Source organism: Rhinopithecus roxellana, chromosome 1 (assembly GCF_007565055.1).
Source record: "Rhinopithecus roxellana isolate Shanxi Qingling chromosome 1, ASM756505v1, whole genome shotgun sequence".
Classification (NCBI taxonomy): Eukaryota; Metazoa; Chordata; class Mammalia; order Primates; family Cercopithecidae; genus Rhinopithecus; species Rhinopithecus roxellana.
Genome location: NC_044549.1, coordinates 160,735,536 through 160,763,148, shown reverse-complemented (window position 1 = coordinate 160,763,148; position 27,613 = coordinate 160,735,536). Strand labels below are relative to the sequence as shown.

At 48.1% G+C, this 27,613-nt stretch overlaps 2 protein-coding genes across 2 annotated transcripts in view; one reads left to right on the top strand and one right to left on the bottom strand.

Moving 5' to 3' along the window:
* The window catches only part of TRIM71 (tripartite motif containing 71), an 82,326-nt gene extending 56,759 nt beyond the window's left edge, over nt 1-25,567 (bottom strand). The window contains exon 1 of the mRNA XM_030938635.1: nt 24,642-25,567. Within this exon, the coding sequence (XP_030794495.1) occupies nt 24,642-25,493 (852 nt within the window). The 5' untranslated portion in view covers nt 25,494-25,567. The remainder of the gene's footprint in view (nt 1-24,641) is intronic.
* An 878-nt stretch (nt 25,568-26,445) lies between these two features.
* Nucleotides 26,446-26,958, top strand: LOC104655070. Its single transcript, XM_010354454.2, has one exon. The coding sequence runs from the start codon at nt 26,446-26,448 to the stop codon at nt 26,956-26,958; it is 513 nt and encodes a 170-aa protein (XP_010352756.1).
* The last annotated feature ends 655 nt before the right edge of the window (nt 26,959-27,613 follow it).

Below are 27,613 nucleotides of genomic sequence, written 5' to 3'. Positions count from 1 at the left end.
GTGTCCTGAGGTGAAATCCAGATCAACCCTCAATTATGATTACCTTCACATTTCTCCTACCCCCTGCTACCATGCAGGTCAGATCTTGGGGGGTGAAAGTAACAGGAAGCAGAGGGCTCCCTTGGAGGGTGAGGCCCTGCCCCTCTTGTATTTCTCAACAAAAGCATGACTTGACCAATTCAGTCAAACCTAGTCCCAGCACCCTGGAAGCCCTTGCCCGATCACAACGTTCCAGGCCCATACTCAGCTGGAGGGGCTGTGGCCGACACCCCGATAATCCTACCAACAGTCCCACCCCCACCCTCCAATTACAGAAGACCAAGGGAATCACCATCAAAAAGCATTTATTAAGCACCTAACTGCCTAGAGTCCAAGCAAAGACTCATAGGGGCTTCGCCCTGCCCTGAGAGAGGGTCATTTATGACCATTAAGGCCAGAGTAAGGCAGGCTCCCAGAGGCCCATAAAACTCCCAGGGAAGGAAGTGGGGATTAACCACTTCCTCCCACCTCTCAAGAAGGGGTTTCAAGATGTACCAAATTGCAGAATAGAGCGTTCCTGGGTGGGGGCGGGGAGACGGGGATCAGAAGAGCCTACACCTGGCTAAGGCCTGTATAAGGGGACATGAATAACCCTGGGGTTTCTCAAATCACTTTGATTTTTACAGAGGAGAGCTTTGTAGTCCTCACTGCCCAGGCTTCTCTGTAAGGCACAAGCTAGCAAGTCTCTGCACCCGCCCCCTGGCACGGGTCTGGACTCTATCCAGGAAGGGACAGAGCATACATGGGCATTACGTGCGTGTTTGACAAGTGCTATGCTGGTACAATGGCTTAATTCTTTTACCTACTCAGCAGTCTGATTTGTTGGATCAAAACCTGTCTATCTTGGACAATTTATAACCCCATCATCTTTCACTCAATTTTCACTGAAATTTATTTCAGGAACTCTCATCCAAAGCTAAGAAAAGCAGCTTACAAAGAAGACAAACACAAGCAAGCTCGAGTCAAGAAAGGAGAAGAGCAGCATGCGGATGGGACTTCCTGGATTGAGACCATGAGTTTGGCTCTGAGCTTCCTGGCAGTCAAAGCAAAATGGGCAACACTAAATAATTATGCCATTATCAAACTGTCGGTTTTCAATATGGACAATGTTTTCCCAGCAGTAAATCTAGACAGAGATGGACTGCAAATTCCCCTTCTGAGCATATGAGGACCAGCAATGACAGAAGGAAGAACTCCTCCCTTCTCTCCCTGCTGAGCTGTGGGGAAATCCTTGCTGAAATTACAGGGGCAATCTTTTTTGTGCTAGAGCAAAGCAGGTAGAGACAGCTGCTCAGAAACGAGTGGAGTTGTTCCTAGGTGTATGGCATGAGTTCAAGAACTGCACCCTGGCTGGACACCATGGCACATGCCTACAATCCCAGCACTTTGGGAGGCCGAGGATCACCTGAGCACAGGAGTTTCAGACTAGCCTGGGCAACATGGCAAGACTCCTGTCTCTACAGAAATTTTTTAAATAAAAGTAAACATTAAAATAAATTAAAAAGGAAGCTTCCTGGTAAGTCCTGGGAATCCAAGTTAGGTGAAGTCCCACAAACCTCTTGAGAAAGGAAACAATAAACCTCATCAGTAGAGAAGCTTCGTTAAGCCAAAGAACGGGTACAGCACTAAACATATTAACCAATCCCCTGCCTCTGGAGCTTTTTCTTTTGGGGGGTAGGGGTTGGGGGTGGGCCTCACTCACTGCCCAGACTGGAGTACAGTGAAGTACAGTGGCGTAATCTTGGTTCAGGGCACACACCACCATGCCCAGTTAACTTTTTTATTTTTTTGTAGAGATAGGGTTTTGCCAAGGCCACGCGCGGTGGCTGAAGCCTGTAATCCCAGCACTTTGGGAGGCCAAGACGGGCGGATCACGAGGTCAGGAGATCGAGACCATCCTGGCTAACACGGTGAAACCCCGTCTCTACTAAAAAACACAAAAATCTAGCCGGGCGAGGTGGCGGGCGCCTGTAGTCCCAGCTACTCCGGAGGCTGAGGCAGGAGAATGGCGTAAACCCGGGAGGCGGAGCTTGCAGTGAGCTGAGATCCGGCCACTGCACTCCAGCCCGGGTTACAGAGAGAGACTCCATCTCAAAAAAAAAAAAAAGAGATAGGGTTTTGCCATGTTGCCCAGGCTGGTCTCCTGAGCTCAAGTGATCCACCTACTTTGGCCTCCCAAAGTGCTGGAATTAGACGTGTGAGCCACCTCACTAGATAAAGATACCTAGTATTCTTTACCCAGTTTCCCCTAATGGTAACATCTCCCAACACAATAGTATAATATCACACTCAGGGTACTATCGATATAATCAAGGCACACATTTTCCCTGTGCCTGGCTCCCTGGCTTCTTCAAATGAGGAAGGGATAGAATCTTCAGTTTGTGGATAAGATAAAAGCTGGCTCACTTAGACTAGCCCAGAGGTGACTGAGAAGGGAGGCCACTACTCAGGGCCAAACGCATGCCCCCCTGCACCCCCAGCTGAGCCCTGAAAGCTCCCCAGCAGCAGAAACACAAGGCTTCACCAGTGTTAGCCACTTGGGCCAAGGTGATCAACATTCCAGAAGGCAGCCATTCCTGTTGAACAAAGAGCCCAGGGAGGAATTCCTCCTGCCCCAAGCATGTGGGTTGGGGGTGGTATCCAAACAAAACTGGACAGAAGAAAGCAGCCCCAGCAAGGGGCCCTAAGGAAGCCTACCCCCACTGCATGCCCTATCAGAGGAATGGAGAAAACTCAAGGAAAAGGCTCCAGCACAGATTACAATTGGACCTTATAAACACAGAAGGCAATTTGGGGGCTTTGTCTCAAAATATAATGGAGTAAAGTTCAGGAGAGAGCAATCCGTACAGGAAACAGGCCAAAACCTCTGAATTTAATCATTAACTTTATCTCGAGGGGCTTTGTATTCATGCCATGTACTGGCTTTTACTGTAACCAGTGCAAACATTTTACTGTCCTTCAAAGCACAGAAAGCGGGGTTTGTTGGCCTATTTAAAAGACTGCCTGCATCAACACGAGATGATTCTAGAGAGATTCCAATCAGAGATCCCCAGCAAAAAGGACCTCTGGAAGAGAAGAGGGGTGGGGAACACAGGAATTGGTGAAAGCAAACTTTTCTCCCTCCCTGTGCTGGTGCACTCCTCCACTGACAATACAGTGGGTACATCTTCAAATGAACAGGAGATGAACAACTTCTGTTTTGGAGGAGGCTTGCGGAGGCCTTGGGAAAGACATTTTGGGGCATACTTACAAAACAGCAAGGTTCTCTCTTGCTTTGAAGGGCAGAGGTGGCAAGTTTTTAAACTGCAGCCAGTTTGAATTAACTCTGTAAACATTGGTTGAACATTTGCTTTGTAGATACAGTTCTAATCGCCAGTGGAGTCCTCAGCAAAGTGCTTCCCAATTTTCCAAACACCCAGCTCCTCAAAAGCACCCAGGTCTTTCTTCCGGGACCTGCAAGTGGCTCTTATACCCTCTTCCCCAGGCAGTACCCCCACCTTCAATGCCCCTACCCCATTCCGGCCCAGCAAACTCTGACTTGCCAGCAGATCCACGCATGAAGGAAGAATTAGATATGAGGAACCAATTCCAAACCCTGCTAGTGCCAAGTGATAAGGGACCTTGCCCCCACCAAAAAGCTCAATAATCAATTTGACTTTCTACAGTGAAGACTCAACAATTATGCACGAGGAAACAGCCTAAAGCCTACTGTAAATTCTGGGGCTTGGGGGATCAGATGTCCCTCTTTGGTAAGATCACGTCTTCCGGGTGCGGTCGCTCACCCCTGTAATGCCAGCACTTTGGGAGGTCAAGGCAGATGGATCACGAGGTCAGGAGTTCGAGACCAGCCTGACCAACATGGCGAAACCCCATCTCTACTAAAAACACAAAAATTAGCCAGGCATGGTGGTGCACACCTGTAATCCCAGCTACTCAGGAGGCTGAGGCAAGAGAATCACTTGAACCCAGGGGGCGGCGGTTGCAGTGAGCCGAGATGGTGCCACCGCACTCCAGTCTCAGTGACCAAATAAGACTCTTGTCTCGGAAAAAATTCATGTCACTTTCACACAGGACCTTATCATCCATGAAAGGCAGTTCTGAATGGCATGTATGATAGCTGGTCCATGACAAGAAACACCCTCCACTCACACCCCTGAAATGAAATGTCCTTGTAAGTTTAGATTTCTGATTAAGGAGGCTCTAGGCTGGGCATGGTGGCTCACGCCTGTAATCCCAGAGGCCAAGGTGGGCAGAACATCTGAGGTCAGGAGTTCGAGACCAGTCTGGCCAACATGCTGAAACCCCAACTCTATTAAAAATACAAAAAATTAGCCAGGCATGGTGCCATACGCCTGTCATCTCAGCTAGTCAGGAGGCTGAGGCAGGAGAATTGCTTGAACCGGGGAGGCAGAGGTTGCTGTGAGCTGAGATCGCGACACTACACTCCAACTTTGGTGACAGAGCAAGACCTCATCTCAAAAAAAAAAAAAGGAGCTCAGAACCCAAATTTTTCCTAAGAAGAGTCTTCAGGAATGGAAACCACCAATCTGTCACATCCAATTGACCAGCAGGCCTGAAACGCTATGAACGTTCTCATTAGCATTCACTAGCCTCTACAAGCAACCTTCCTCCAAGGACAAAAGAGCTTTAAGCTCCCCTATACCAAGCACCGCTAGGAAAATACATAGAAACTGGCATTCTGCGTCAGGACTTCACTTCTCCACTGCATGCCCCTTAAGTGCTTGACTTAAAAAAAAAAAAAAAAAAAGCCAGGCGTGGTGGTGCCTGTAATCCCAGCACTTTGGGAGGCTGAGGCGGGTGATCACTTGAGGTCGGGAGTTTGAGACCAGCCTGATCAACATGGAGAAACCCCCTCTCTACTAAAAAATATAAAATTAGCCGGGCATGGTGGCGCATGCCTCTCATCCCAGCTACTCAGGAGGCTGAGGCAGGAGAATCACTTGAACCTGGGAGGCGGAGGTTGCGGTGAGCTGGAGATCGCGCCACTGTACCCCAGTCTGGGCAACAAGAGTGAAACTTGGATAGTACCTAATCCAAAATAATACAGTACTTCTACATGTACATCATTATCCACGGTACCCCAAATCCCCAGTAATTCTACTTCCCTTTATAGTGATGTAAGGGTCTCCAAAGGGCAAGCCCTGTTTATTGCTTTATGTCCTCCAACACCCGGAGAGAGCCAGGCACATGGCAGATGCTCAATGAAAAGTGTGTTGATTGAGTGAAATTCACATCCACATGAAATTCACATCCACATTTTTCAAGCAATCCTTGAGGAATTTGCCTGCCAGCAGGCATCTGCTCAGAGGACAACAATGTGCCCTGGCCATTTGCATTGTGGCCCTTAAAACAGAAAAAGAGATAGAATCTGAGCCTTCTGAGAAGCTAAATGCCATAAAGGTAAAGAATTTAGGAGGCTGGCCAGGCGCGGTGGCTCAAGCCTGTAATCCCAGCACTTCGGGAGGCCGAGATGGGCGGATCAGGAGGTCAGGAGATCGAGACCATCCTGGCTAACACGGTGAAACCCCGTCTCTACTAAAAATACAAAAACTAGCCGGGCGAGGTGGCGGGTGCCTGTAGTCCCAGCTACTCGGGAGGCTGAGGCAGGGGAATGGCGTAAACCCGGGAGGCGGAGCTTGCAGTGAGCTGAGATCCCGCCACTGCACTCCAGCTTGGGCGACAGAGTGAGACTCCGCCTCAAAAAAAAAAAAATAATAATAATTTAGGAGTTTTGTTTGTTTGTTTGTTTGTTTGTTTGCTTTTAAAGTCTGTCACCCAGGCTGGAGTGCAGTGGTGTTATCTCAGCTCACTGAAGCCTCCCCGCCTCCTGGGTTCAAGCAATTCTCCTGCCTCAGACTCCCGAGTAGCTGGGACTACATGTGCGTCCCACCATGCCCGGCTAATTTTTTGTATTTTTAGTAGGGACGGGATTTCACCATGTTGGCTAGGATGGTCTCGATCTCCTGACCTCGAGATTCGCCCACCTTGGCCTCCCCAAAGTGCTGGGATTACAGGCGTGAGCCACCATGCCAGGTGACGTTAGTAAGTTTTACAACTATTATCAGATCAGTAGTAAGCCAGGACATCAGACATTGCAACTTTTCATCCTTAGAGACTTGACCATATCCACAGCCCCTAAAACTATATTTTCATAAATCTTTTCAAGACCCATGACCAGAGAAGCAGGCCAAATTCTCCACAGATTTGTACTAAAAGGCAACGTAGTAAAGGAACTTTCTGGGTTGGTGGAAATGTCCTATCTTGATTGTGGTGGTGGCAACACAGACTTATTAGACAGTACAAAATGCAATATATATTTCAAAACACCTTTATATCAATGTGTACACAACTAAATTACAGACAGTCATAAAGATGGCATTGTATATGCTTAGGAAATAAGAACAATGATATTATCCATGCTGTTAACAATGATTACATTTGGGGAGTGAAACTGGTAAGTCTTTTTTTTTTTTTTTAAATATACTTCATGTTTGCCTGTGTTACAGTGACTACTTATTTCTTTTGCAATTTAAAAATCCAATGAAGATAAAAATTGAGGGGGGAAAAGGCACCTATAAGACAGCAATTCTGTATGTTTTTGAAAAAGCCCAGCCCGGGAATAGGTACATGCTGAAGGAATGGGTGGTTTGTAACAAGACCTAGACCAATACAAGCACCATCACTCATCTGCTGTGAATAAATGAACGTCTGCAGAGACTATTTCCTTAATAGCTACCAGTATATGGCCACGAAGCATGAACACTCAACTGATTGCAAGCCAGCTGGTATTCACAAGTTAAGGACCTTCATATACCTGCTCTTCATCCACAGCCAATAGCTATTTTCAGAATGGCTTCCCTGAAATCTAAGGTACGAAGAAAAAAAGGACAAGAAACCATTCACTAACAGAGACAGGACATTAGGCTCATCGTTTGTTCTAAATAAAATTAGATCCACCTCATATGATATACCAAGACTATATCCTAAAGTGGGACCTCAAGACACAAAATGTAGAGAAAGTCAATGTCTATCACACTAAAATTTAAAATGTATACTAAGTTAAACTAAATGGAGGCAAACCATGGCCTCAGAGAAATCCTTTGTAACACACAACTAGTAATCAGTATTTATCCAAAATGCCTACAAATTGAATTTTTTTTAAACCCAAGAAATCAGCCCAGGAACAGGAGCAGGGAACTCAGGAGGAAAACTCAAATGGCCAATAAACACAGAAAAAGCTCACGCACACCTCATAGCAATTGCAGAAATGAAGAATAAAACAACAGGACGAACCCTTCTTTTCATTAGATTGATGGTAACAAGGGAGGGGTGGAGAGGGAGGAAATGTGGCTGGCGGGAGGCAAGCTCTCAGGAGCAAAGTGCTGGGATCTATTAACATCTCAAACGTGCCTCTCCAGGGTTTCAGAGATCTCCTTGCTGGGGAAGCAGTCGGGGGAGGGGAGGATCTCCCTTCTATAAGACAGGGTAACAGGGACACAAGGATGTGCATTGCGGGCAACAGCCAAATAAAAGAGGCAATCAGAAGCAGAGAAAGGCAAAATGAATTTCACGCTATCAAGGCCAAGTTTAGAGCAAATTATGACCAGCAAGTCAGTACAAGGTGGTATCTGCACATGTTTTTTAAGACTAAACTCTATATGCTTGTGTATGTAAATGGTTGCTTGAAAGGAACCCCACGAACCTGGAACACCACACACTTTGGAAAGAAGTGGGACAGGGTACATTTGAAAAATAAAATTTACAGATAATCCAAACAACAAATAGGTTTATATTACTTATGATTAGAGTTAACTAAAGTTACTTCCTAGGATAAAAGGTATCCCTGAGAAAAATCTCAGTTTTCTATTCATCCTGCAATTACGAGCTGACTAAGGATGGTGAAGGAAGGAGAAATGAAAAACATCAAATATTATACTCACAGGCATAGACATACTCAGAAAAATTACAACCTAAAATGACAAGCGTTGTGAATTCTAAACAAAACGTCATTTTCCCAAAACCATTAAACCTTGTTGTCTTTTAAACACACCTTTAAAACAAAACTGTTACCCCTTCCCTCCCTTTTCACCCCTCTCAAGTGTTAACATACTTTTGATTAAGCACTCATTCATCTGGGTTCCTCTTTTCTGCTCACAGTGAGCCAACCTGTCTGTTTTTACCATTTGGGTGGGAGAGGACCCTTGCACAGTGATAACATTTACAAATAGGTGTAAAGTCAAGGAATTAAAATGAGAATGTTTCTTAACCTGCTGAAGCTACAGAACTGTTACACCTTGGACATTCTGCCCCCACTCCCCCCTCATCATGTTAGACATGCAAAAACTGTGATTTGTCCAGATGTCCTTAACATGCCAATAATGGGAACCCAACAGAGCCTGAAACTCAACTTCTTCTCTCAAACCAGAGCTTAACATCGCTTCCTTCTCATCTTCATAGTTTCATCTTGCACACGGGTTTTAAATTTTATTCCATTCGATGCTTTACATACCTTTCATGATGGGGAAGACAACTAACTGGTTTTACGTCTCAACAAGCAAACAAAAAAATCTGTATAAATTAAATTCTATGGGGTTAGGACAAAAAGGCACTGATAGTTCATTCTGCCAGTTCGGGCAGAATGTCATTACATGCAGACAAATTCTGTGCTCAGATTCTGTAGTAGGCCATAGACAAAACGAAGGCTCAAAAGGCCAAATGTGAACATCATCCCTCTTTTTTTTTTGAGATGGAGTCTCACTCTGTCACCAGGCTGGAGTGCAGCAGCGCAATCCCGGCTCACAGCAACCTCTGCCTCCCGGGTTCAGGCTATTCTCCTGCCTCAGTCTCCAGGGTAGCTGGGACTACAGGTGCCCGCCACCGCGCCTAGCTAATTTTTGTATTTTCAGTAGAGACGAGAGTTTTACCATGTTGGCCAGGATGGTCTCGATATTGACCTTGTGATCCACCCGCCTTGGCCTCCCGAAGTGCTGTGATTACAGGTGTGAGCCACCGCACACGGCCTCCCACCATCCCTCCTTTTATGAGAAAAGGAAATGCTCATTTTCCAACTTTATTTTATTTTATTTTATTTTTTTGAGACGGAGTCTCGCTCTGTCACCCAGGCTGGAGTGCAGTGGCCGGATCTCAGCTCACTGCAAGCTCCGCCTCCCGGGTTCACGCCATTCTCCTGCCTCAGCCTCCCGGGTAGCTGGGACTACAGGCGCCGCCACCTCGCCCGGCTAGTTTTTTGTAGTTTTTAGTAGAGACGGGGTTTCACCGTGTTAGCCAGGATGGTCTCAATCTCCTGACCTCGTGATCCGCCCGTCTCGGCCTCCCAAAGTGCTGGGATTACAGGCTTGAGCCACCGCGCCCGGCCCCATTTTCCAACTTTAAAACTGGCTATACTAGAAGTAAAACTCCCCCAATCTAGGAAACCCTGGTATATTTAATGCCTTTCATTGTATGCCTGTGTATGTTAACATTTGTGTATGTAATTAACACACAATCTACTTAAACCAACAATAAAGCTGCAGATGAAGACAGGTAACAACTTCAGCTGTAGGACCTCAACCAAGGCAAGTCTGGATTTATTGCACAACAGGCTTAACATGAAATTTGTAGCTGCTTTGTCAAGTCCCAAACGTCACTAGACTTAATCACTATCTCCTGCTATGAGAGGACTTTCTTCAAATGGTTTCTATTTATCACCGTAACAAACACAGTCACTCTGTTTCACCTACCAAACTTCAGTTTAAAAGTGGAGACACTTAAAACCTTACTTCACTCATACACACGGAGATAACTCTGAGCCCCAAAGCTCCAAATATTTTGGATCAGTCCACAGCTGAACAGAGTTGTGTTTTTTCTTTGTATTTGCAGCACCTATGTGGTTTTTAAAATCAAATGAAATTGGAAAAACTAATTTTCCTCTTGGAATATTCCTCTAAATCCCCGAAGGCTCTTTTCAAGCTAAGGACAGAAACAAAGGAAGTAGAAACCTGTTGTATTAGGAAAATGAAGAAAATTAAAAACAAAGAAGCATTTTTTCCCCAACGATCAAGGATGGGGGTGGGGCACAGTAGGTGCTTCCATTAGCCCTATGCAGCACTGTCCCCATATTAATTCTTTCATATTAAATTTCTACATCAATGTCTTCGCTTATAAATAGGGCATACTGCAGAAAATATTTCATGTGATTCTCAAACAAAAAAGTCAGGTCGTTCTTCCCACTGCACTTTAGCCTGAGCAAAAAAAAAAAAAAAAAAAAAAAAAAAAAAAAAAAAAAAAAAAAAAAACGTGCTCAGTACTCCTGCAGCCTGTACTCAACCTCCCCATCTCACTCTTAAGATTATAACCATCATGCACTGAAATGTCTTACTTCACACCGGGGAGATAGCCAGAGGGTTCCAAACCAGCTATCCACAGATGCTCCCTCTGTGCAACAGCAGCAGCCTCCACTCCAGTCAGAAGCAGATTAAGGACACAGCGAAGGCAGGGAATCATCTTATTATCCCAAATGTGAAATCTACAGCAGGGATGTGGGACTGTTTTGCTCTCTGTTGTTTCCCCGGGGCTTACTTTATCAAATCAGTTTTCATAGAAATTACAATATTCTGCACCCCTATTTCATCTTTACTTGAGCTGGGTTAATTACAATAAGCAGGTTTGGGAACAACAGCCTTTTTTTTTTTTTAAGACAGAGTTTCATTCTTGTCACCGAGGCTGGAGTGCAATGGTGAAGTGGTGCGTTCTCAGTTCGCTGCAACTCCACCTCCCGGGTTCAAGTGCTTCTCCAGTGATTCTCCTGCCTCAGCCTCCCAAGTAGCTGGGATGACAGGCGCATAACACCAAGCCTGGCTAGATTTTGTATTTTTAGTAGCGACTGGGTTTCACCATGTGTTGGCCAGGCTGGTCTCGAACTCCTGACCTCAGGTGATCCATCTGCCTCCGCCTCCAAAGTGCTGGGATTACAGGCGTGAGCCACTGCGCCCGGCCCAGTCAATAATTCTTTATATTATCTATTAATTAATGTGGCTCTGGCCCCTGATACACCAATTATTTCTTCCATGTATCAATCATCCACCCCCTAGGAAGGAAGGAGGAGGAGGGGACCCTTATATCTTCCTTACGGATGTTGAAAGAAGTAGAAATAATTAGGTAAAAGGTCTAATTTTTAAACTTGTATTATTTTTTATTGAGACAGAGTCTCAGTTTGCAACCCAGGCTGGAATGCAGTGGTATGATCTCAGCTCACTGCAACCTCCACCTCCAAGGCTCAAGCAATCCTATCTCTTGAGTAACTGGGACCACATACGTGTGCCACCACACCTGGGTATTCCCCAACATTACTGTTCATTCAGCCTCAAACTCATCTCCCCATCTGAACTTATTTGGATTCCATCAACTTTTGCAGACAGGATCTCACTCCGTTGCTCAGGCTGAAGTGCAATGGCGTGATCATAGCTCACTGCATCCTGGGCTCAAGTGATCCTCCCACCTCAGACCCTCCCCACTCTTCCAGTAGCTGGGACCACAGGGGCACAACTACGGCACCTCAGACCCTCCCCACTCCTCCAGTAGCTGGGACCACAGGGGCACAACTACGGTGCTCCGCTAATTTGCAGAGACAGGGTCTTGCTTTGTTGCCCAGGCTGGTCTTCAAATTCCCAGTTTCAAGCCATCCTCCTGTCTCAGCTTCCCAAAGTGCTGGGATTACAGGAATAAGCCAATGTGCATGGCCAACTTTAGCGTTTAAATCTCATCTAGTAATTTAAATAAGGCCACATATAAAGTGGCCATATAGGGAAGTAGAGAATCCCCTCCCAGCAATTCACCTTTTCCTTTTCAGTTTTATATTCCCAGTCAAACCACAAGACTAAAGCAAGGAACAGAATGCAGACTGCTCTTACACATCTTCAGCGAAGAGCACAATTCACACTGAGCAGAAATAGGCATTCAAATATTTTGATGGCAAATTTTAATACATCAAGTTCTGTCAGCAATGAGGAACTGCCCAAGTTATTTCATGGCATCAAATACTGCTTGGCCATCAACCAAAACATATCTTTTAAGGAAGATAACGGCCGGGTGCAACGGCTCATGCCGGTAATCCCAAGCACTTTGGGAGGCCAAGGAGGGCAGATTACTTGAGGTCAAGAGTTCAAGACCTGCCTGGCCAACATGGTAAAACTCCATCTCTACTCGAAATACAAAAATTAGCCGGGTGTGGTTGCACGCGCCTGGCTACTCCAGAGGCTGAGGCAAGAGAATCACTTGAACCCGGGAGTCAGAGCTTGTAGTGAGCAGAGATCGCGCCATTGTACTCCAGCCTGGGCATCCCAGCCAGATTCTGTCTCCAAAAAAAAAAGAAAGGAAGATAAGCAACATTGTTTAATTTCATGAAAAGAAACTTTAGCTGTTTGGCTGCAACTTGCAGGAAAAGTTGAAGCCAAATTTTTTCATGATATTTACAGGTATGGGCACATACATTACAACATAAAATTTTCTATCTCTTTCAAACCACCTTCATGTGAAAGAGCCCCCCATAAATAGGCCTGGAAGATGTAGCCACCCCTATCACTCCCATCTTAAGGGTCAGAAATCAAGTCAGTTAAGTGACTTGTCCAAGGTCACACAGGGTAACACTAGGACTTAAATCCAGTTGTTATTCTGTGGCTCATGGTCTTACCTATACCAAGAAGCCGTGAGCATTTTTCAAGCTACTCTTCCCCTTTCATCTCCAAAATCCCCCAACGGTCCCCCACCCCCATCTATATAATGTGGTTGGAAAAGTCCATCAAAACTCAACATTTGCAGGCAGGCACAGTGGCTCACGCCTGTAATTCCAACACTTTGGGAGGCAGAGGTAGGTGGATCACCTGAGGTCAGGAGTTCGAGACCAGCCTGGCCAACATGGTGAAACCCAGTCTCTGCTAAAAAAAAATCAAAATTGGCCGGGCGCGGTGGCTCAAGCCTGTAATCCCAGCACTTTGGGAGGCCGAGACGGGCGGATCACGAGGTCAGGAGATCGAGACCATCCTGGCTAACATCGTGAAACCCCGTCTCTACTAAAAGATACAAAAAAAAAAAAAAAAAACTAGCTGGGCGAGGTGGCGGGCGCCTGTAGTCCCAGCTACTCGGAGGCTGAGGCAGGAGAATGGCGTAAACTCGGGAGGCGGAGCTTGCAGTGAGCTGAGAACCGGCCACTGCACTCCAGCCCCCACTGCACTCCAGCCCGGGCGACAGAGCAAGACTCCGTCTCAAAAAAAAAAAAAAAATCAAAATTACCCAGGCGTGGTGGCGGCCACCTGTAATCCCAGCTACTGGGGAAGCTGAGGCACAAGATCGCTTGAACCCAGGAGGTGGAGGTTGCAGTGAGCCTAGATCGCACCACTGCACTCCAGTTCCGGCAAAAAACCAAAACATACAAACAAAAAAAACCCCTCAACATTTGGGGCAGGGGGAGGCATTCTATGGCTTGAAAACTAAGAAGTCTCCTTTGTTTCTGCAAAGGAATGAAGGCAGAGCTTGGGCATCTTCTGAGGGTCAAACCTAACTTGCATTAACTCATTGGAAGTTGACAATCAGGCAAAAGCTAGAATTGGTCCTTAAATCCACTGATATCGACAGAGGCCAGACTTAGTGTAAAAATCCCCACTCCATTAATGCCAAATTGCTCTGAGGTGTCGGGGCCAGGGTGAGAGGGCATGGGGACAGGAGCAGGAGGTGGGCTCCATTCCCAGCAATCTGGAATAGAATATGCCCAGAGGATGCACCTCACCCTGATACTATGAGATCATTTCAAGAGATTAACAAAACTCAAAGCTTTCTCCCTCGCTAAATTATCATTCTGGTAATACTTATTAAATTAATTTTGGAATGACAAGCAGTTTTTTGCAAGATGGTTACACTCAGTTTTTGGCTAAGAGACCAGAGCCCATTTATGCTTTTTAATTTTCTCCTTAATGACTTAAGACTCCTTAATGACTTAGGTCAAAGCAAGAAGATAAAATAAAACAAACAAACAAACAAACAAAAAACACATGTAGAGGCTGGGCACAGTGGCTCACGCCTATAATCCCAGCATTTTGGGAGGCCAAGGCAGGTGGATCACCTGAGGTCAGGAGTTCAAGACCAGCCTGGCTAACATGGTGAAACCCCATCTCTACTAAAAATACAAAATTACCTGGGCATGGTGGCATGCACCTACAGTCCCACGTACCTGGGAGGCTGAGGCAAGGGAATGCTGGAACCCAGGAGGCAGAGGTTGCAGTGAGCCAAGATGGTGCCACTGCACTCTAGCCTGGGTGACAGAGCAAGACTCCATCTCAAAAAAAAAAAAAAAAAAATTCAGGCAGTAAATTTAGTATTAAGCAGATTTTTAAGGATTAATCTCAAAAAGCTACATTTGTCAGTAACACATGTTATTGTCACATAAATAGCAATGTGGAAAGAGTGCTAGACTAGGAGTCAGGACAGTTTCTGATCAAGTCATTTCATACCCCAGGACTCAGCATTCCCATTTGTAATGGAGAAGTTTCTTCTATGAAGACTTAAGGCCTTTCTTGTGACAATTTGATTCTTCTTCAGATGCCTCCTCCAATGCATGCACAGACACACAAAAACACACACAGACACAATACCATGACATTAATGCTTACTAAATATTCTAGTTGCAGAGATTAGACTGTTCCATTGAGCAAGTTGATCTGCTTCCTTGATATGCCACAGTTTCCCTTCCTCTCCCCAGCCCCCACACAATATCCTGGCTTTAAAGATTAGTGATGGTGGCAGGGCACAGTGGCTCATGCCTGTAATCCCAGCACTTTGGGAGGCCAGGCGGGTGGATCACAAGGTCAGGAGTTGGAGACCAGCCTGGTCAACACGGTGAAACCCCGTATCTACTAAAAATACAAAAATTAGCGAGGTGTGGCCGGGCACAGTGGCTCACGCCTGTAATACCAGAACTTTGGGAGGCAGGCGGATCACCTGAGGTCAGGAGTTCAAGACCAGCCTCACCAACACAGAGAAACCCTGTCTCTGTGGTGGCTCATGCCTGCAATCCCAGCTACTCGGGATCACACCATTCCACTCCAGTCTGGGCAAGAGTGAAACTCCGCCCCCCCAAAAAAAAAAAATTAGCCAGGCATGGTGGTGCATGCCTGTAGTTCTAGCTACTCAGAAGGCTGAGGCAGAAGAATCGCTTGAACCCGGGAAGCAGAGGTTGCAGTGAGCTGAGATCACACCACTGGCACTCCAGCCTGAGTGACAGAGTGAGAGTCTGTGTCAAAAAAAAAAAAAAAATTAGTGTTTTCTAGTGGAGGGCAGTGACTCATGCTTGTAACCCCAGTACTCTAGGAGACTGAAGTAGAAGGATCACTATCACTTGAGGCCAAGAGTTCAAGACCAGCCTGGCAACAAAGTGAGAACCCCGTCTCTACAAAAAAATTAAAAAGAAAAATTAGCGGTTTTCAAACACATCATATAAAATGTAAACAGGGGCCAGGTGAGGTGGTTGATGCCTATAATCCCAGCACTTTGGGAGGACAGGCAGGAGGGTGGCTTGAGCCCAGGAGTCGGAGACAAGCCTGGGCAACATGGTACAATCCAGTCTCTACAAAAAGAATTTTTTTTAATTAGCCAGGCTTCGTGGCATGCACCTTCTCTTAAGGTGGGAGGATCACTTGAGCCGGGAAGGCTGAGACAGCAGGAAGTTGTGATTGCACCACTGCACTCCAGCCTGGGTGACAAAGCAAGAGTCCACCTCAAAAAAAAAAAAAGTTTCCAATTGCCTTCAATTGTAGGGCACTGTGCTATAAGACTATATGTCAGCTCTAATCCTTCCAACACCGCAAAGAGTTACCCTCATTTTACAGATGCAAAAACTGAGGCAAAGCAGAATCTAACCTAGAACCAGAGCACTCAAGCAAAGCCAAATAATTAAATGGACACTTGATTAAGACTGCCTATCAGGAATCTTACTTTTTTCCAACTATTACCCTAAACTTTCTACTCTCCTGCTCAATGCTTATCTACAACATTTCTGGAAGCATTTTCAGTACAAATCTATTGATAATCCTAAGTAACAGAAATGTCTCCCTTTGACATTGATCTCAGAGGGCACAGACCAAAATGTGGAGATACACGATCTAAACTCCTGACTTCCTTTAAGTGCCCCACACATGGTAATAATGGCTGCTGAGCCACTCATTCACAATTCTCATTTTTAAAACACCAGTGCCTAAGTAGTCATCAAATCTATACTCAGCAGCAAAACTTAAGTGCAGATTTTTTTATATAACACCCTTTTAGTAATTATCCCAATCAGTCTCAAAAGAGTATGAAACGACTTCCCCAAATCCACTGGCATTTCAAGAAAAACATTTTAACTGCAAAAGGTTAGGACAAGAACAAAATGGCTGGCCAAACCTTCCAGAAGCAACAGCTATAGGATGCAGCAGCCAACAGATGTTTACAAAGGCTCTCATTCTCAGGGGCACCTGACCTGACTGACCACTCAGGCTCCAAAGTCCATTCAAGGGCCCGTGGAATTCACAGGGTGTCAGAGCCAGAAGGGTATGTCCTCAGTCTACACAACTGATCTGCATCCACTTTATTCTTTTTTGTGCCCACCGCTCTATTTAAAACCTATTAATGTTGACAAAACGTGCTATTCTGCAGAAGCTCATATAAATGATCACAATCAAGAATTATGCCCCCTTGCAAGGCGTGGTGGCTCACGCCTATAATCCCAGCACTTTGGGAGGCTGAGGCGGGCAATCATTGGAGACCAGCCTGGCCAATATGGCGAAACCCTGTCCCTATGACAAATACAAAATTAGCCAGGCATGGTGGTGCATGCCTGTAAACCCATCTACTTATGAGACTGAGACAGGAGAATCGCTTGAACCCAGGAGGCAGAAAGTGCAATGAGCCGAGATCAGACCATTACACTCCAGCCTGGGCAACAGAATGAGACTCCACCTCAAAAAAAAAAAAATTATGGCCGGGCGCGGTGGCTCAAGCCTGTAATCTCAGCACTTTGGGAGGCCAAGGTGGGCGAATCACGAGGTCAGGAGATCAAGACCATCCTGGCTAACACGGTGAAACCCCGTCTCTACTAAAAATACAAAAACTAGCCGGGCGAGGTGGCGGGCGCCTGTAGTCCCAGCTACTCGGGAGGCTGAGGCAGGAGAATGGCGTAAACCCGGGAGGCGGAGCTTGCAGTGAGCTGAGGTCCCGCCACTGCACTCCAGCCTGGGCGACAGAGCGAGACTCTGCCTCAAAAAAAAAAAAAAAAAAATTATCCCCCCACCCTTCATGACAAAGGACCTCATTCCCAATAATCACAACTTCAATATGCTAACATAATTACTGAAAACAATATTTTTATTGCTAAAGACTACTACTTCTATGTGGAAAATTGTTTTTGAGTGAAATACAACTGGCTGCTAATTTTTTGTGCCAACTGGTAATTTAACTACAGCTTCATTAAAAGCAAACTCACGGCCCGGTGCGGTGGCTCACGCCTGTAATTTCAGCACTTTGGGAGGCCAAGATGGGCGGATCACGAAGTCAAGAGATTGAGACCATCCTGACCAACATTGCTAACCATCCTGGCTAACTCGGTGAAACCCCGTCTCTACTAAAAAAAATTACAAAAAAATCAGCTGGGCAGGCGCCTGTAGTCCCAGCTACTCAGGAGACTGAGGCAGGAGAATGGCGTAAACTCGGGAGGCGGAGCTTGCAGTGAACTGAGCAGAGATCAGGCCACTGCGCTCCAGTCTGGCAAAAGAGTCTCAAAAAAACAAACAAACTCACCTGGCCGGGTGTGGTGGCTCACACCTGTAATCCCAGCACTTTGGGAGGCCAAGCTGGGTGGATCACTTGAAGTCAGGAGTTTGAGCCCAGCCTTACCAATGTAGTGCCACTACACTCCAGCCTGGGTGACAGAGCAAGACTCCCTCTCAAAAAAAAAATAACCAGAACTCACCTGATGGGAATTAAAGTTCAGGTTAGGAACCATCTAGGATTAGAAAATCTACAGTAAGGATGACCAAAAACACTATTAGCCTAAGTCTAATAGGAGTATCTCTAAAACTCAGGTTTGGATGGGAGTTCGTTTTTGTTTTTGAGACATAGCCTTGTTCTATTGCCCAGACTGGAGTGCAGTGGCACAATCCTGGCTCACTGCAACCTCCGCCTCCCAGATTCAAGTGATTTTCCTGCCTCAGCCTCACTAGCTGGGATTCGCCCGGTTAATTTTTGTAATTTTAGTAGCAAAGGGGTTTCACCATATTAGTCAGGCTGGTCTCCCACTCCAGGCCTTATGTGATCTGCCCACGTCGGCCTCCCAAAGTGCTGGGATTACAGGCATAAGCCACCGCACCCGCCCTGGATGGCAGTTGAGTGGGATTGTCCCCCATTTCATTTCATTCTACCTTCAAAGCCAGTTGTAAGCAAACTGCATTTATCTACACCATGAGGAAGGCAAGAAATGGCATGGGAGAGGCAAAGATTTACTTTGGAATACAGTTTAAGTCAAACAGTTTCAAATGTAAAGGGACACCACTAGGCCCCTACTCCTCCCACTTTTTACGTTGACAAGTCAGAGTCTTGTCAATCAAAACAGTCAATCTGGTTTCAGCCAACTCAGTTTGTGAGTACAGACAAAACCTCAAAAGGAGGGGAATAATTTAGTATTGAACAAGTAGGAGGTCACATCAGCTTTAGAGGAAAGATGGATCAAGCTTACTCTTGCAAGCCACAATGCATGAAAGGTCAAGAAGAAAAGCAGTAACAGAGTAGGCTTCAATGGGTGGCATCTTGCTCCCTTAAGGCAAATGTAATTCTTTATCATTATCTTTCTCTTGCTCTCTTCCAAAATGGCAGAGATAGCAAAAACAGCCTTAGTGAGCCAGGCCTTTAACCTTTATTAGTTTTATGGGTGGGAGTGGGAGAACGGGGGAAGCAGTATTTTGAAACTGCCTGCATAGCATAGAATTCATCTCACCCTTTTGCCTAAGTGTCAAAACTGACACTGAAATGGTCCTTTATTTGCTAAGAATGAATACAGACAAAATAAACCTTGCCCTGTGTGGAGAACCGGATGGAGAAATGGCAAACCATGTGACTTTTAGCACCAGAAATAACTCGGAGGGGGTTAAATTTTAGACCTACAGAATTAATGAAAATTCCTCTTGAACCAGAAAAACTTACAAACACATTTTACCCTGGCAAACCACTTCAAAAAACATTTTAGCCATTTCACCTCACTGACAGCTTCCACAAGAGCTAACTCCCTTACTCTACATGCACGATTATTAGTTATTTTTTTCAGTAAAAAGACAAAAAGTCCAATTATGCTCATAATTTTACATGTGAGAAGAAAGTTACAAACATATTAAGTAGTACTTGAGAAACTACACATTTTAACCTCCTGAGATCCTTCTAGAAAATAACTAACGGCCAGGCACAGTGGCTCACACCTGAATCCCAGCACTTTGGTAGGTCGAGGCAGGCAGAGCATCTTGAAGTCACGAGCTCAAGACCAGCCTAGCCAACATGGCCACCCCTTGGCTCACCGCAACCTCCGCCTCCTGGGTTTCCCCATTTCAAGTACACCTATTTCACTTTGAAAACAATGTTGGCCGGGCGCCGTGGCTCCCGCCTGTAATCCCAGTACTTTGCGAGGCCGAGGCGGTCGGATCACGAGATCAGGAGATGGAGACCATCCTGGCTAACACGGTGAAACCCCGTCTCTACTAAAAATACAAAAAAATGAGCTGTGCCTGGTGACAGGCGCCTGTACTCCCAGCTACTTGGGAGGCTGAGACAGTAGAATGGCATAAACCCGGGAGGCGGAGCTTGCAGTGAGCCGAGATGGCGCCACTGCACTCCAGCCTGGGTGACAGAGTGAGACTCCATCTCAAAAAAAAAAAGAAAAAAGAAAACAATGTCAATGATAAAGAACAAATACTATTGTCAAATGAAGACCTGGCAGTCTAGAAAAAGTGCCCGTTTTGTTCCCAAATATCTTGTTTTCCAAAATGTATATTCCTAGAATTGGAAATTAAAATCTTGTATCAAATCTATGCAATCCCCAAATCACTGTAGTTTATCTTTTCAAAGGAAGGAAACTGAACAAATAATCACAAAAGGTTTCCCAGACAGTGCTGATACCACAACAGCCTCCATATTACTAGCACAGTTCATGACACGTTGTGCCTTCAAGGCAACCTCATCAGTACAGGCTTGCCAAACTAGCCATGGCCCCCACTTCCTGAAGGTCCATGTTGAAAAATCCATTCCTATGCACTTTAGTGGAAATAGCTTAAACCCACAAAGGCTAAACAATTAACATATCAATAATGAACATTTCCCTCCTATATATTTTTATCAAGCATTCTCTGAATTCAATAGGCTTCCAAATGTCTACGTGCTGAACTGGATTCAAAGCAGCAAACTCTGTAACTATTTCCAAGGCACGTAAAGTTTGGTTTTCCAGCCAGTAGGTGAGATGTCTGCACTCAAAAGACATATTCACCCAGTAGTGTAGAGCAGGTTGAAGGCAGGTAACAGAAATATAGAATACCCATTTCTATTCACTTTCTCTCCTTGTCCTTACTTAAAAAAAAAAAAAAAAAAAAAAAGCTGTTGAAATTAATATGAATCAATCAGATTCCAATTTAAATCTCAATTTCAGCTAGAAATTCTCAAAGTTTATCATAAATTTCACCAACTTAGTTACATCTGCTCACTTCTAAAGAAAAAAAAGATAGGACAGTCTAAGTGGGAAATTTGTATTATGCTTTTAAAAATATTTTGGTATGGATTTTATAATTTAAGCAAGAACATGCATATAATTTAAAAATAAGCATGCATACACTGAGTACATGCAGGCTGGAAAAAACTTAAGACTTTGGGAAAGGAGAATAATATACACTGGTGCTGAATACAGGTACAGTCCCATTTATGGTGACTTGCAATATACAAAACAGAAATTCACACAACCACCAATTATTTTAGGCAGCAAACCTTGTTCCAAGAGTCTGAAGGCACTTTAAGTTTCCTGCCAGGAGACAGTCCCAGGGAGTGCTCAATGTTCAGGGTCAAATCAGGTTGGAATTCTAGAACTTTTATCTTCAGGTGGCATTTTAAAACCCAACACAGGGACCACATGGATACTACCAACACCTGCACCCCTTTTTCCAACCACAGACTCCAGAAAATTCCACCCTGGGACCCGCCTAACTGGGAACAACATTGTCATCCTCGGGTGGGGTGGGCTACAATGTTTTCCAGGTGGCAACAATGTCACCCGCACTGCCCCTCACCACTAGTGACAGAAGCTTTCCTGGGTTCAAACCTTGCTCAACTTCCCGCCATTCACAGAATCCTGACGCTCAGCTTAGGCACAGAACACACCCAGGATTTCTGCTCCTGGTGTCGCCTCCAAGGCTGCAAAGGGCTCATGTCCTATGTGCCAAAAGCAAAACAATGCTAAAAGGCCACTTGTGAGCAACCGGAGCAGCGCTCACAACTCCCTAGTTGTGAAACTCTTCCTCCAAAACTCAAGCGAAGACCCTTCTCCATGACCAGAGGGGCCGTGAACACCCCAGCGAGTGCCTGCAGGGAGAAGAGCAGCCGCCGGCCAGGCCAGGCCACGTCCCCAGAGCCGAGGCAGGCTCCGGGCTAGCCGGGCGGCAGCACAGGCCCGTGGCGACTCTGCCTGCGCCCGCCTCTCCCGGGACCCGCGGCACGCAGCGGGCCCGAGGCCAGCTGTTCCGGGGACAGCGGCCTCGGATTCCCCGCCCGGATGCTGGCTGGGCCACGGAGCCTGTAGGTCTTTCGGACTCTGGAGGCACAGAACTAGTGAAAAGCCCCAACTATGCTGTTGAAATAAGCCAAAGAGAGTAGCAGCAAGCAAGTCTCATAATTTCGTTGAAAAACCCAAAGATTTCCAGGTTATCATCACTACGGCTTAAAACCAATTGCTCAAAGCCAACACCTCACTTGCCAATCCTAAGGAGACATTTCCAAGGGGACGCTTATGGAAGAAAGTCTCCTTGGGCGAGAGACCCTGCAGGCTGGGGTAGGGTGTTTGGGCCTCCTTCCCAAGGTCAGGTGGCCTTAGTCACTATAAGGAAAAGGTGCTGCTGTGAATTATTTAATGGAGCCTGTTGACAAGGGAAGTAACTCAGTTAAGGAGCTCGTCTTAAAAATTGAGGTAGACAGTATACACATTAAATAAGTGGATTTAGGCATTCAGTATACCACAGTCAAGATATGGGCCTATCATCCTCCAAATGTAAATGTCCTGAAGCTCCTTCCCAGCCAGAGGGATGTCTTTTTAAAGGAACAATACTCTCAAACTGTTAACGTGATCACGTCCTTCAAAGAAAAGGAATTATTTAAGCTGTGGGTGGAACCGTTTATGAACCTCACTACCTGGCAGTGCTTTCTCTCCTAAACACTTGTCTTCTACTCAGAACACTGGTTTGTCACCTTTAATCTCAAATTTCTGTCGTTCTAAATCCAGGAATGAATAAAAGGGCCAAACAATTAATTTCCAAAACGTTTTTAATGAAAAGCTAAAGAGAGCAAGTAGAATCTTGCTCAAAACTGTGCAAATTTTATGTTAAGTATTAGTTACTTCAACCTGACACTGCACATGCTAAAAAGTGAATCTGAAGCGCTTCGGAGTACCTCCCACCCAGGGTGAGTGGAGAGCCTCACTTCTCAATTCACACTCCCCAATGCAGTTTGAAGGGTTTTCTAATTTTAAAAGTGAATAAATCTTTTACAAGTCTGCCAACACTGAGCATCTACTGTTTCAGTCTAAATAAAAATATAGGTGGATCTTTAACTAGAAATATAAACTGACATTTAAACTAAAAGCACCTCTCAAGGAGGGAAACTCCTGGATTCAACCCCATTCTGCTCGCCCTGCATTTGATCCCAATCTGCAAGTGAACTGGCTCCATTTTTCTGTTCCTGGGATTTGGATCGGTATTTTACCTCAATCATTCATTTTTCTAAAAGTGCTTACAGAACATGAACCCATAATATGTTAAAACTAGGAGTCCATTCAAAGTTTAAAAATGAAAACTGCCCCCTAGCTTCTTACCTAGAAGAAACTCTTTAAAAGGAGATGCCCACAACAAGTAGATTAGAATTTCAACTTTTTCCCAACAGGAGAAGCCAGCTAAAGGCCATCAGGCAATGGCTCCGCCCTCCTCCCCAAATAACAGGTTAGGAGTGGAAAAGGTAGCAGCGCTGGGCTCACCTTTGCGGTGCTCGGTACCCACTCTCCAGCTCACACAGGCCATGACCCCCACTATGGTTTTTTAAAGCCTCTGCAGTCTCCAGCTTACCCTATCAAGACTTTCACCCACACCCTCTCTCACCGGTCTACAGGTAGATCGCCCAAGTTACTGACCCCCCTCCGGCAGAGCCCACTTCTCAAGACTTTTGGCCCGACTTTATTGGGTTCGGGGGAGTAGAAGATACTCGCGTAATACCAAAGGAAAGGAGAAAGGGTTCACACGGTGTGAAAAATAAGCAAAAGTTTACTCGACGGCCCAAAAGGCGAAATCAAGCTCGAGGGTTGCGATGTAGCCTTAAGACCCTTCGCACTCCGGCGTTCCAGCAGCGTACGGCTGCCTTGGTCTTTTCTAAGGAAGTCGAGGCCCTGGTTGAGCCGGGTGGATACCTCCTAACCAGGGAAACCGGTTCCTGTAGGGCTTGGAGTCCGGGCAGGCGGGCGCGGCCCAAGAGACTCAGGCGGGTGAAGGTAACGTCGTCCCCTTATTCTGCTTCTATCTCGGGGTGGAGCCGTGGGCCTACGAACGGCGATTTCACGCTAGGAGAGTTCAGGGGCCAGAACACGCATTTCAAACAATATAGGAAGCAGCCGCGGAGAGAGAAGGGCTTAAGACGGGGGCCTTTGGCCCTCAAAGATCCACAGACTCTCCCACTCTTACCCAGCATAAGGAGGCAAGGACTACCATGCTGTCCCAGCAACAAAAAAACCAGTCTTCCCCTCACAAGTGCGCACGTGGAAACCAGGTCTACGGAGGCACACCAACTCCACGCACTCACCCACACAACCACCACACAACCATCTCTTACGGGCTCACGCCCTATTTTAAAGGCAACAACCTATGACTTTTCCAAACAAAAATCTGAAAATAAAGGAGCGCCTTCTCATCACGTTGGGAGGCCTCTGGGGTGGCCGCGCCAGGAGGGCCACGTCTACACAAACACACCTCTGTTTTCCCAACTCATGCCTAACTGAAGACGATTGCCGCGTTTTGCCACACACAAACTAAAATCGGAAAAGGGAGGATCCCACGCTATGGGATATTTCGGGACCCCTCGCGACACTTACACAGAATCCACTTCCACAGACTTCCCAGGTCATGATCTACTTTGGTAGCGAGGACTGCCACGTAGCTAAAGGAAATACAAAGCAAATCCGGAGAAGGCCTCCTCCCCTCGCTATGGGACCGGCCGGGAGATCCCTGTTGAGCACACACGCAGTTATCTGGTGAACACAAACACACGCCCCACGCACTCACCTCGTCGTCGTGGTGCTGGCAGAAACCGAGGCGCTCGGGAAACACTGAGAGGATGGAGAAGGGCGGGCCGGGAAAGGGAGGCCCGAGCCCCAGCTGCTGCGCCGCTGCCGCGGCACCGGGACCCGGCGGGCCGCGCTCGATGTAGTGGTCCTTGGTGAGGCGCACGCGCTGGTGCGCTCGGACGCAGTTGTCGCACAGGTGCTCCTGGCAGTCGAGGCAGCGCGAGGAAGCTGCGTTGCCCTCATCGCACGAGCTGCAGCCGTGAGGCCGGCGCAGCAGCAACGCCGACGGGGAAGCGGCCGGGCCGCCGGGTGCCGAGCGGGAAGCCGCGGGCGGCTGCGGTGCCTGCGGGAGTGGCGGTGCGGAGGCGGACGCGCGCGGGTGCGCGTGGTGACCGTGGTGCCGGTGGTTGCTGTGGCCGCCGGCGCCCGCCGGAGCGCCGGCGCGCCCGTTCTTGGGCGGCGGCTCGTCGGCAGTGGCCACCACCGCGTCAAGCAGGTTGCTGAGCAGGAAGGCGGACGAAGGCAGCGCGTCCATGCCCCCCGCCTCTGTTAGTACTACTTTCTGGTCGCACACCGGGCAGCGCAGCTTGAGCGGCTCTCCAGGCGCGCCGCCGCCCGCCGCCGGCAGCCGGTGCGCCTCGAGGCAGGGGCGGCAGAAGGCGTGCAGGCAGGGTAAGACGTGTAGGCGGCGCGCCGCCGCCCCAGGGCCCCCGCCGCCGCCCCCCGACGACGTGGACGTCTGCGAGGACGACGACGACGCGGACGAGTTGGAGGAGAGCGGCGCCGGCGAGCCGCACATCTCCTTGCACAGCAAGCAGATCTGGAAATCGGTCTCGGGGAACGAAGCCATTTGCAACCTAGCCCGGAGGAGGGAGGAGACCAGAGAGGAAGAGGAGGAGGAGGAGAGAGCGGACGAGGTGGGTGGGGGAGCCACCGACTCACTCAGAAAAATGCATCGATGAGGCCTGCAATCCGGGAGCCGGCACCAGAGCAGCGCTGCCCGCTTGGCTTCGCCACGTCCGGCCCGAGCGCTGCCACCCCCGACACTGCAGGCATTAAATGCCACTATCCAGCGGCAACACAGATTCCTCTGGATAACTTGGGGGCCGCGTGCCTTCCGAAGAGAGAAGACCGGAACAAGCGCCAACCGGCGAGGGGCGAGCGGGGGCAGGGAGGTCGGAAGACTCCCCGGAGCAGCTGGGGCTTCGCCTCGCGGTAGCCGAAAGGAGTTCCCAAAAGGAGAGTTCGTTGTGCAGTCCCAGTCCCAGTCCTGGCGAGAGCAGAATTTGGTTCCACGAGTATTTGGTGCGTTGCTTTTCTTTAAATGAATCTAGTCTGTTCTTGAGAGGGGAAGGCGCCCCAAACTAGTAAAGGCGGGAGCGGCGCGTCGCCAAGCCGGTGTCTCCCCGCGCGACGCCGGCCGCCCCGCCGCATGACGCGGCGGCTAGGGGCTCCTGGGTGGCCCGGCGTGCTGCGCTTGGGGCTTACGCACCGCCAGGCGCGGCCTCGTCTGCAGGGCGGTGGGCCCCGCAGCAGCTGCAGCTCGTGGTGGCCCAGCTGCGGCCGCACGCGTGCAGTACGCACGCGCGTCCCACGCGCCTCGAGTCTCCCGCGCGCCTGCCCAGCCGGGCCGCGGCTGCCCGCGCTTAACACGCACGCGCGCCCCACGCGGCCCGGAGCCCTCGTGCCCCCGCCTGCCTGGCCTGGGCGCTTCCCGCACGCTCCTTCCCCTTCAGCTTAGCGCGCGGGGCCGCAGGTCCCCGCGGGCCGCCCTGAATTATTCATCGGCAGGAAGATATTAGATGTACCCGCTCCGCGCGGGCCGTCGTGCAATGCTATCCGAGCTCCGCGCGCGCCCTGCGCCCCTCCTCCTCCTCACGTCCGTCCTCTCTGAAACCTTGGCAGCGAAGGGGGATCACATTTCCTTTGTCATTGGGCCATTTCGCCCTCGCCTTGGTCCCCCCTCCGATCCCGAGCCTCGGGGATGGAGGCTTCTCTCAGGCGCGCTGGAATCAGTGGAACCGGCAACAGCCCCGCGCGGCGAGCTCGGGAGCCGCGTGGCCAACGCCGCCGGCTCGCGCCCGCGTCATCTTCTTTCTGAAACGAATCGCCGATCCGGACGCGGGTGGCCTCGGCCGCGCTGCGCCTACCGGGCTTTGCTCCCGCCGTGCCCCGGCCTCCTGGGGCTTTGCACAACTCCCCCAATTCGGGTTGCGTGCGCGCGCGCGCGCCCCCTCTTTCTCTGCTTTGCCGCCTCTTCCTACTCCTTCTCCTCCTCCTCCTCTTCTCTTCAGTACGCCGGTTATTGGGACTGATCGGAATTCGGAATCCTTTTAATCTCCAAAGGAGCAAACTCACTTCCGCCCGAGTGCTGGGAGGGGGCTGGGGGAGGGGAGGCAGGGGAGGGGGCTCCAGGCAAACAGGAAACATTAGCCCTCTCAGCACGGCCCGCTTTTGTGTGCTCCCTCCCTCCTCCCTCCAACCTCCTCCCTTCTCCCGGCCGCTGGGGAGATGAACGCCCCCGGGCTTCAGTGTGACGACCTTTGAAACCTTCTGAGCGAGGAGCAGAGAACGACTCTTCCGTTTATTTAAAAAAGAAAAGATTTCATTCTGAATCCCTGGCTCAACCGAGACTAATATCCACTGCCTTGGAGATCTCGGTTTTTACCCACCTTTTCTTTTTTTCTTTTTACGTTTTTTAAAGGACTCTGCATATCTGTGATCACCAAAACATCACACGGTTGTGTGCAGTTGGATGCGTGGAATTAAGCGAATCTGAATTCTGATCGGCAGAGGGGCCAGAGTTCCCTTTTGAGTTTTAATGGGACTGGGGGGAAGCAGGGGGCAGCTGTTCTGGGGAGGCGACCTGGTGATGGCCCCGCAGCCATCTGGGTGGTGCCCGAGGCCGCCTGAGCGGTTCTGGGAGAGAAACTTGCATGGCCCTGGAGAGAGACTCACTGGGAAGGGCAA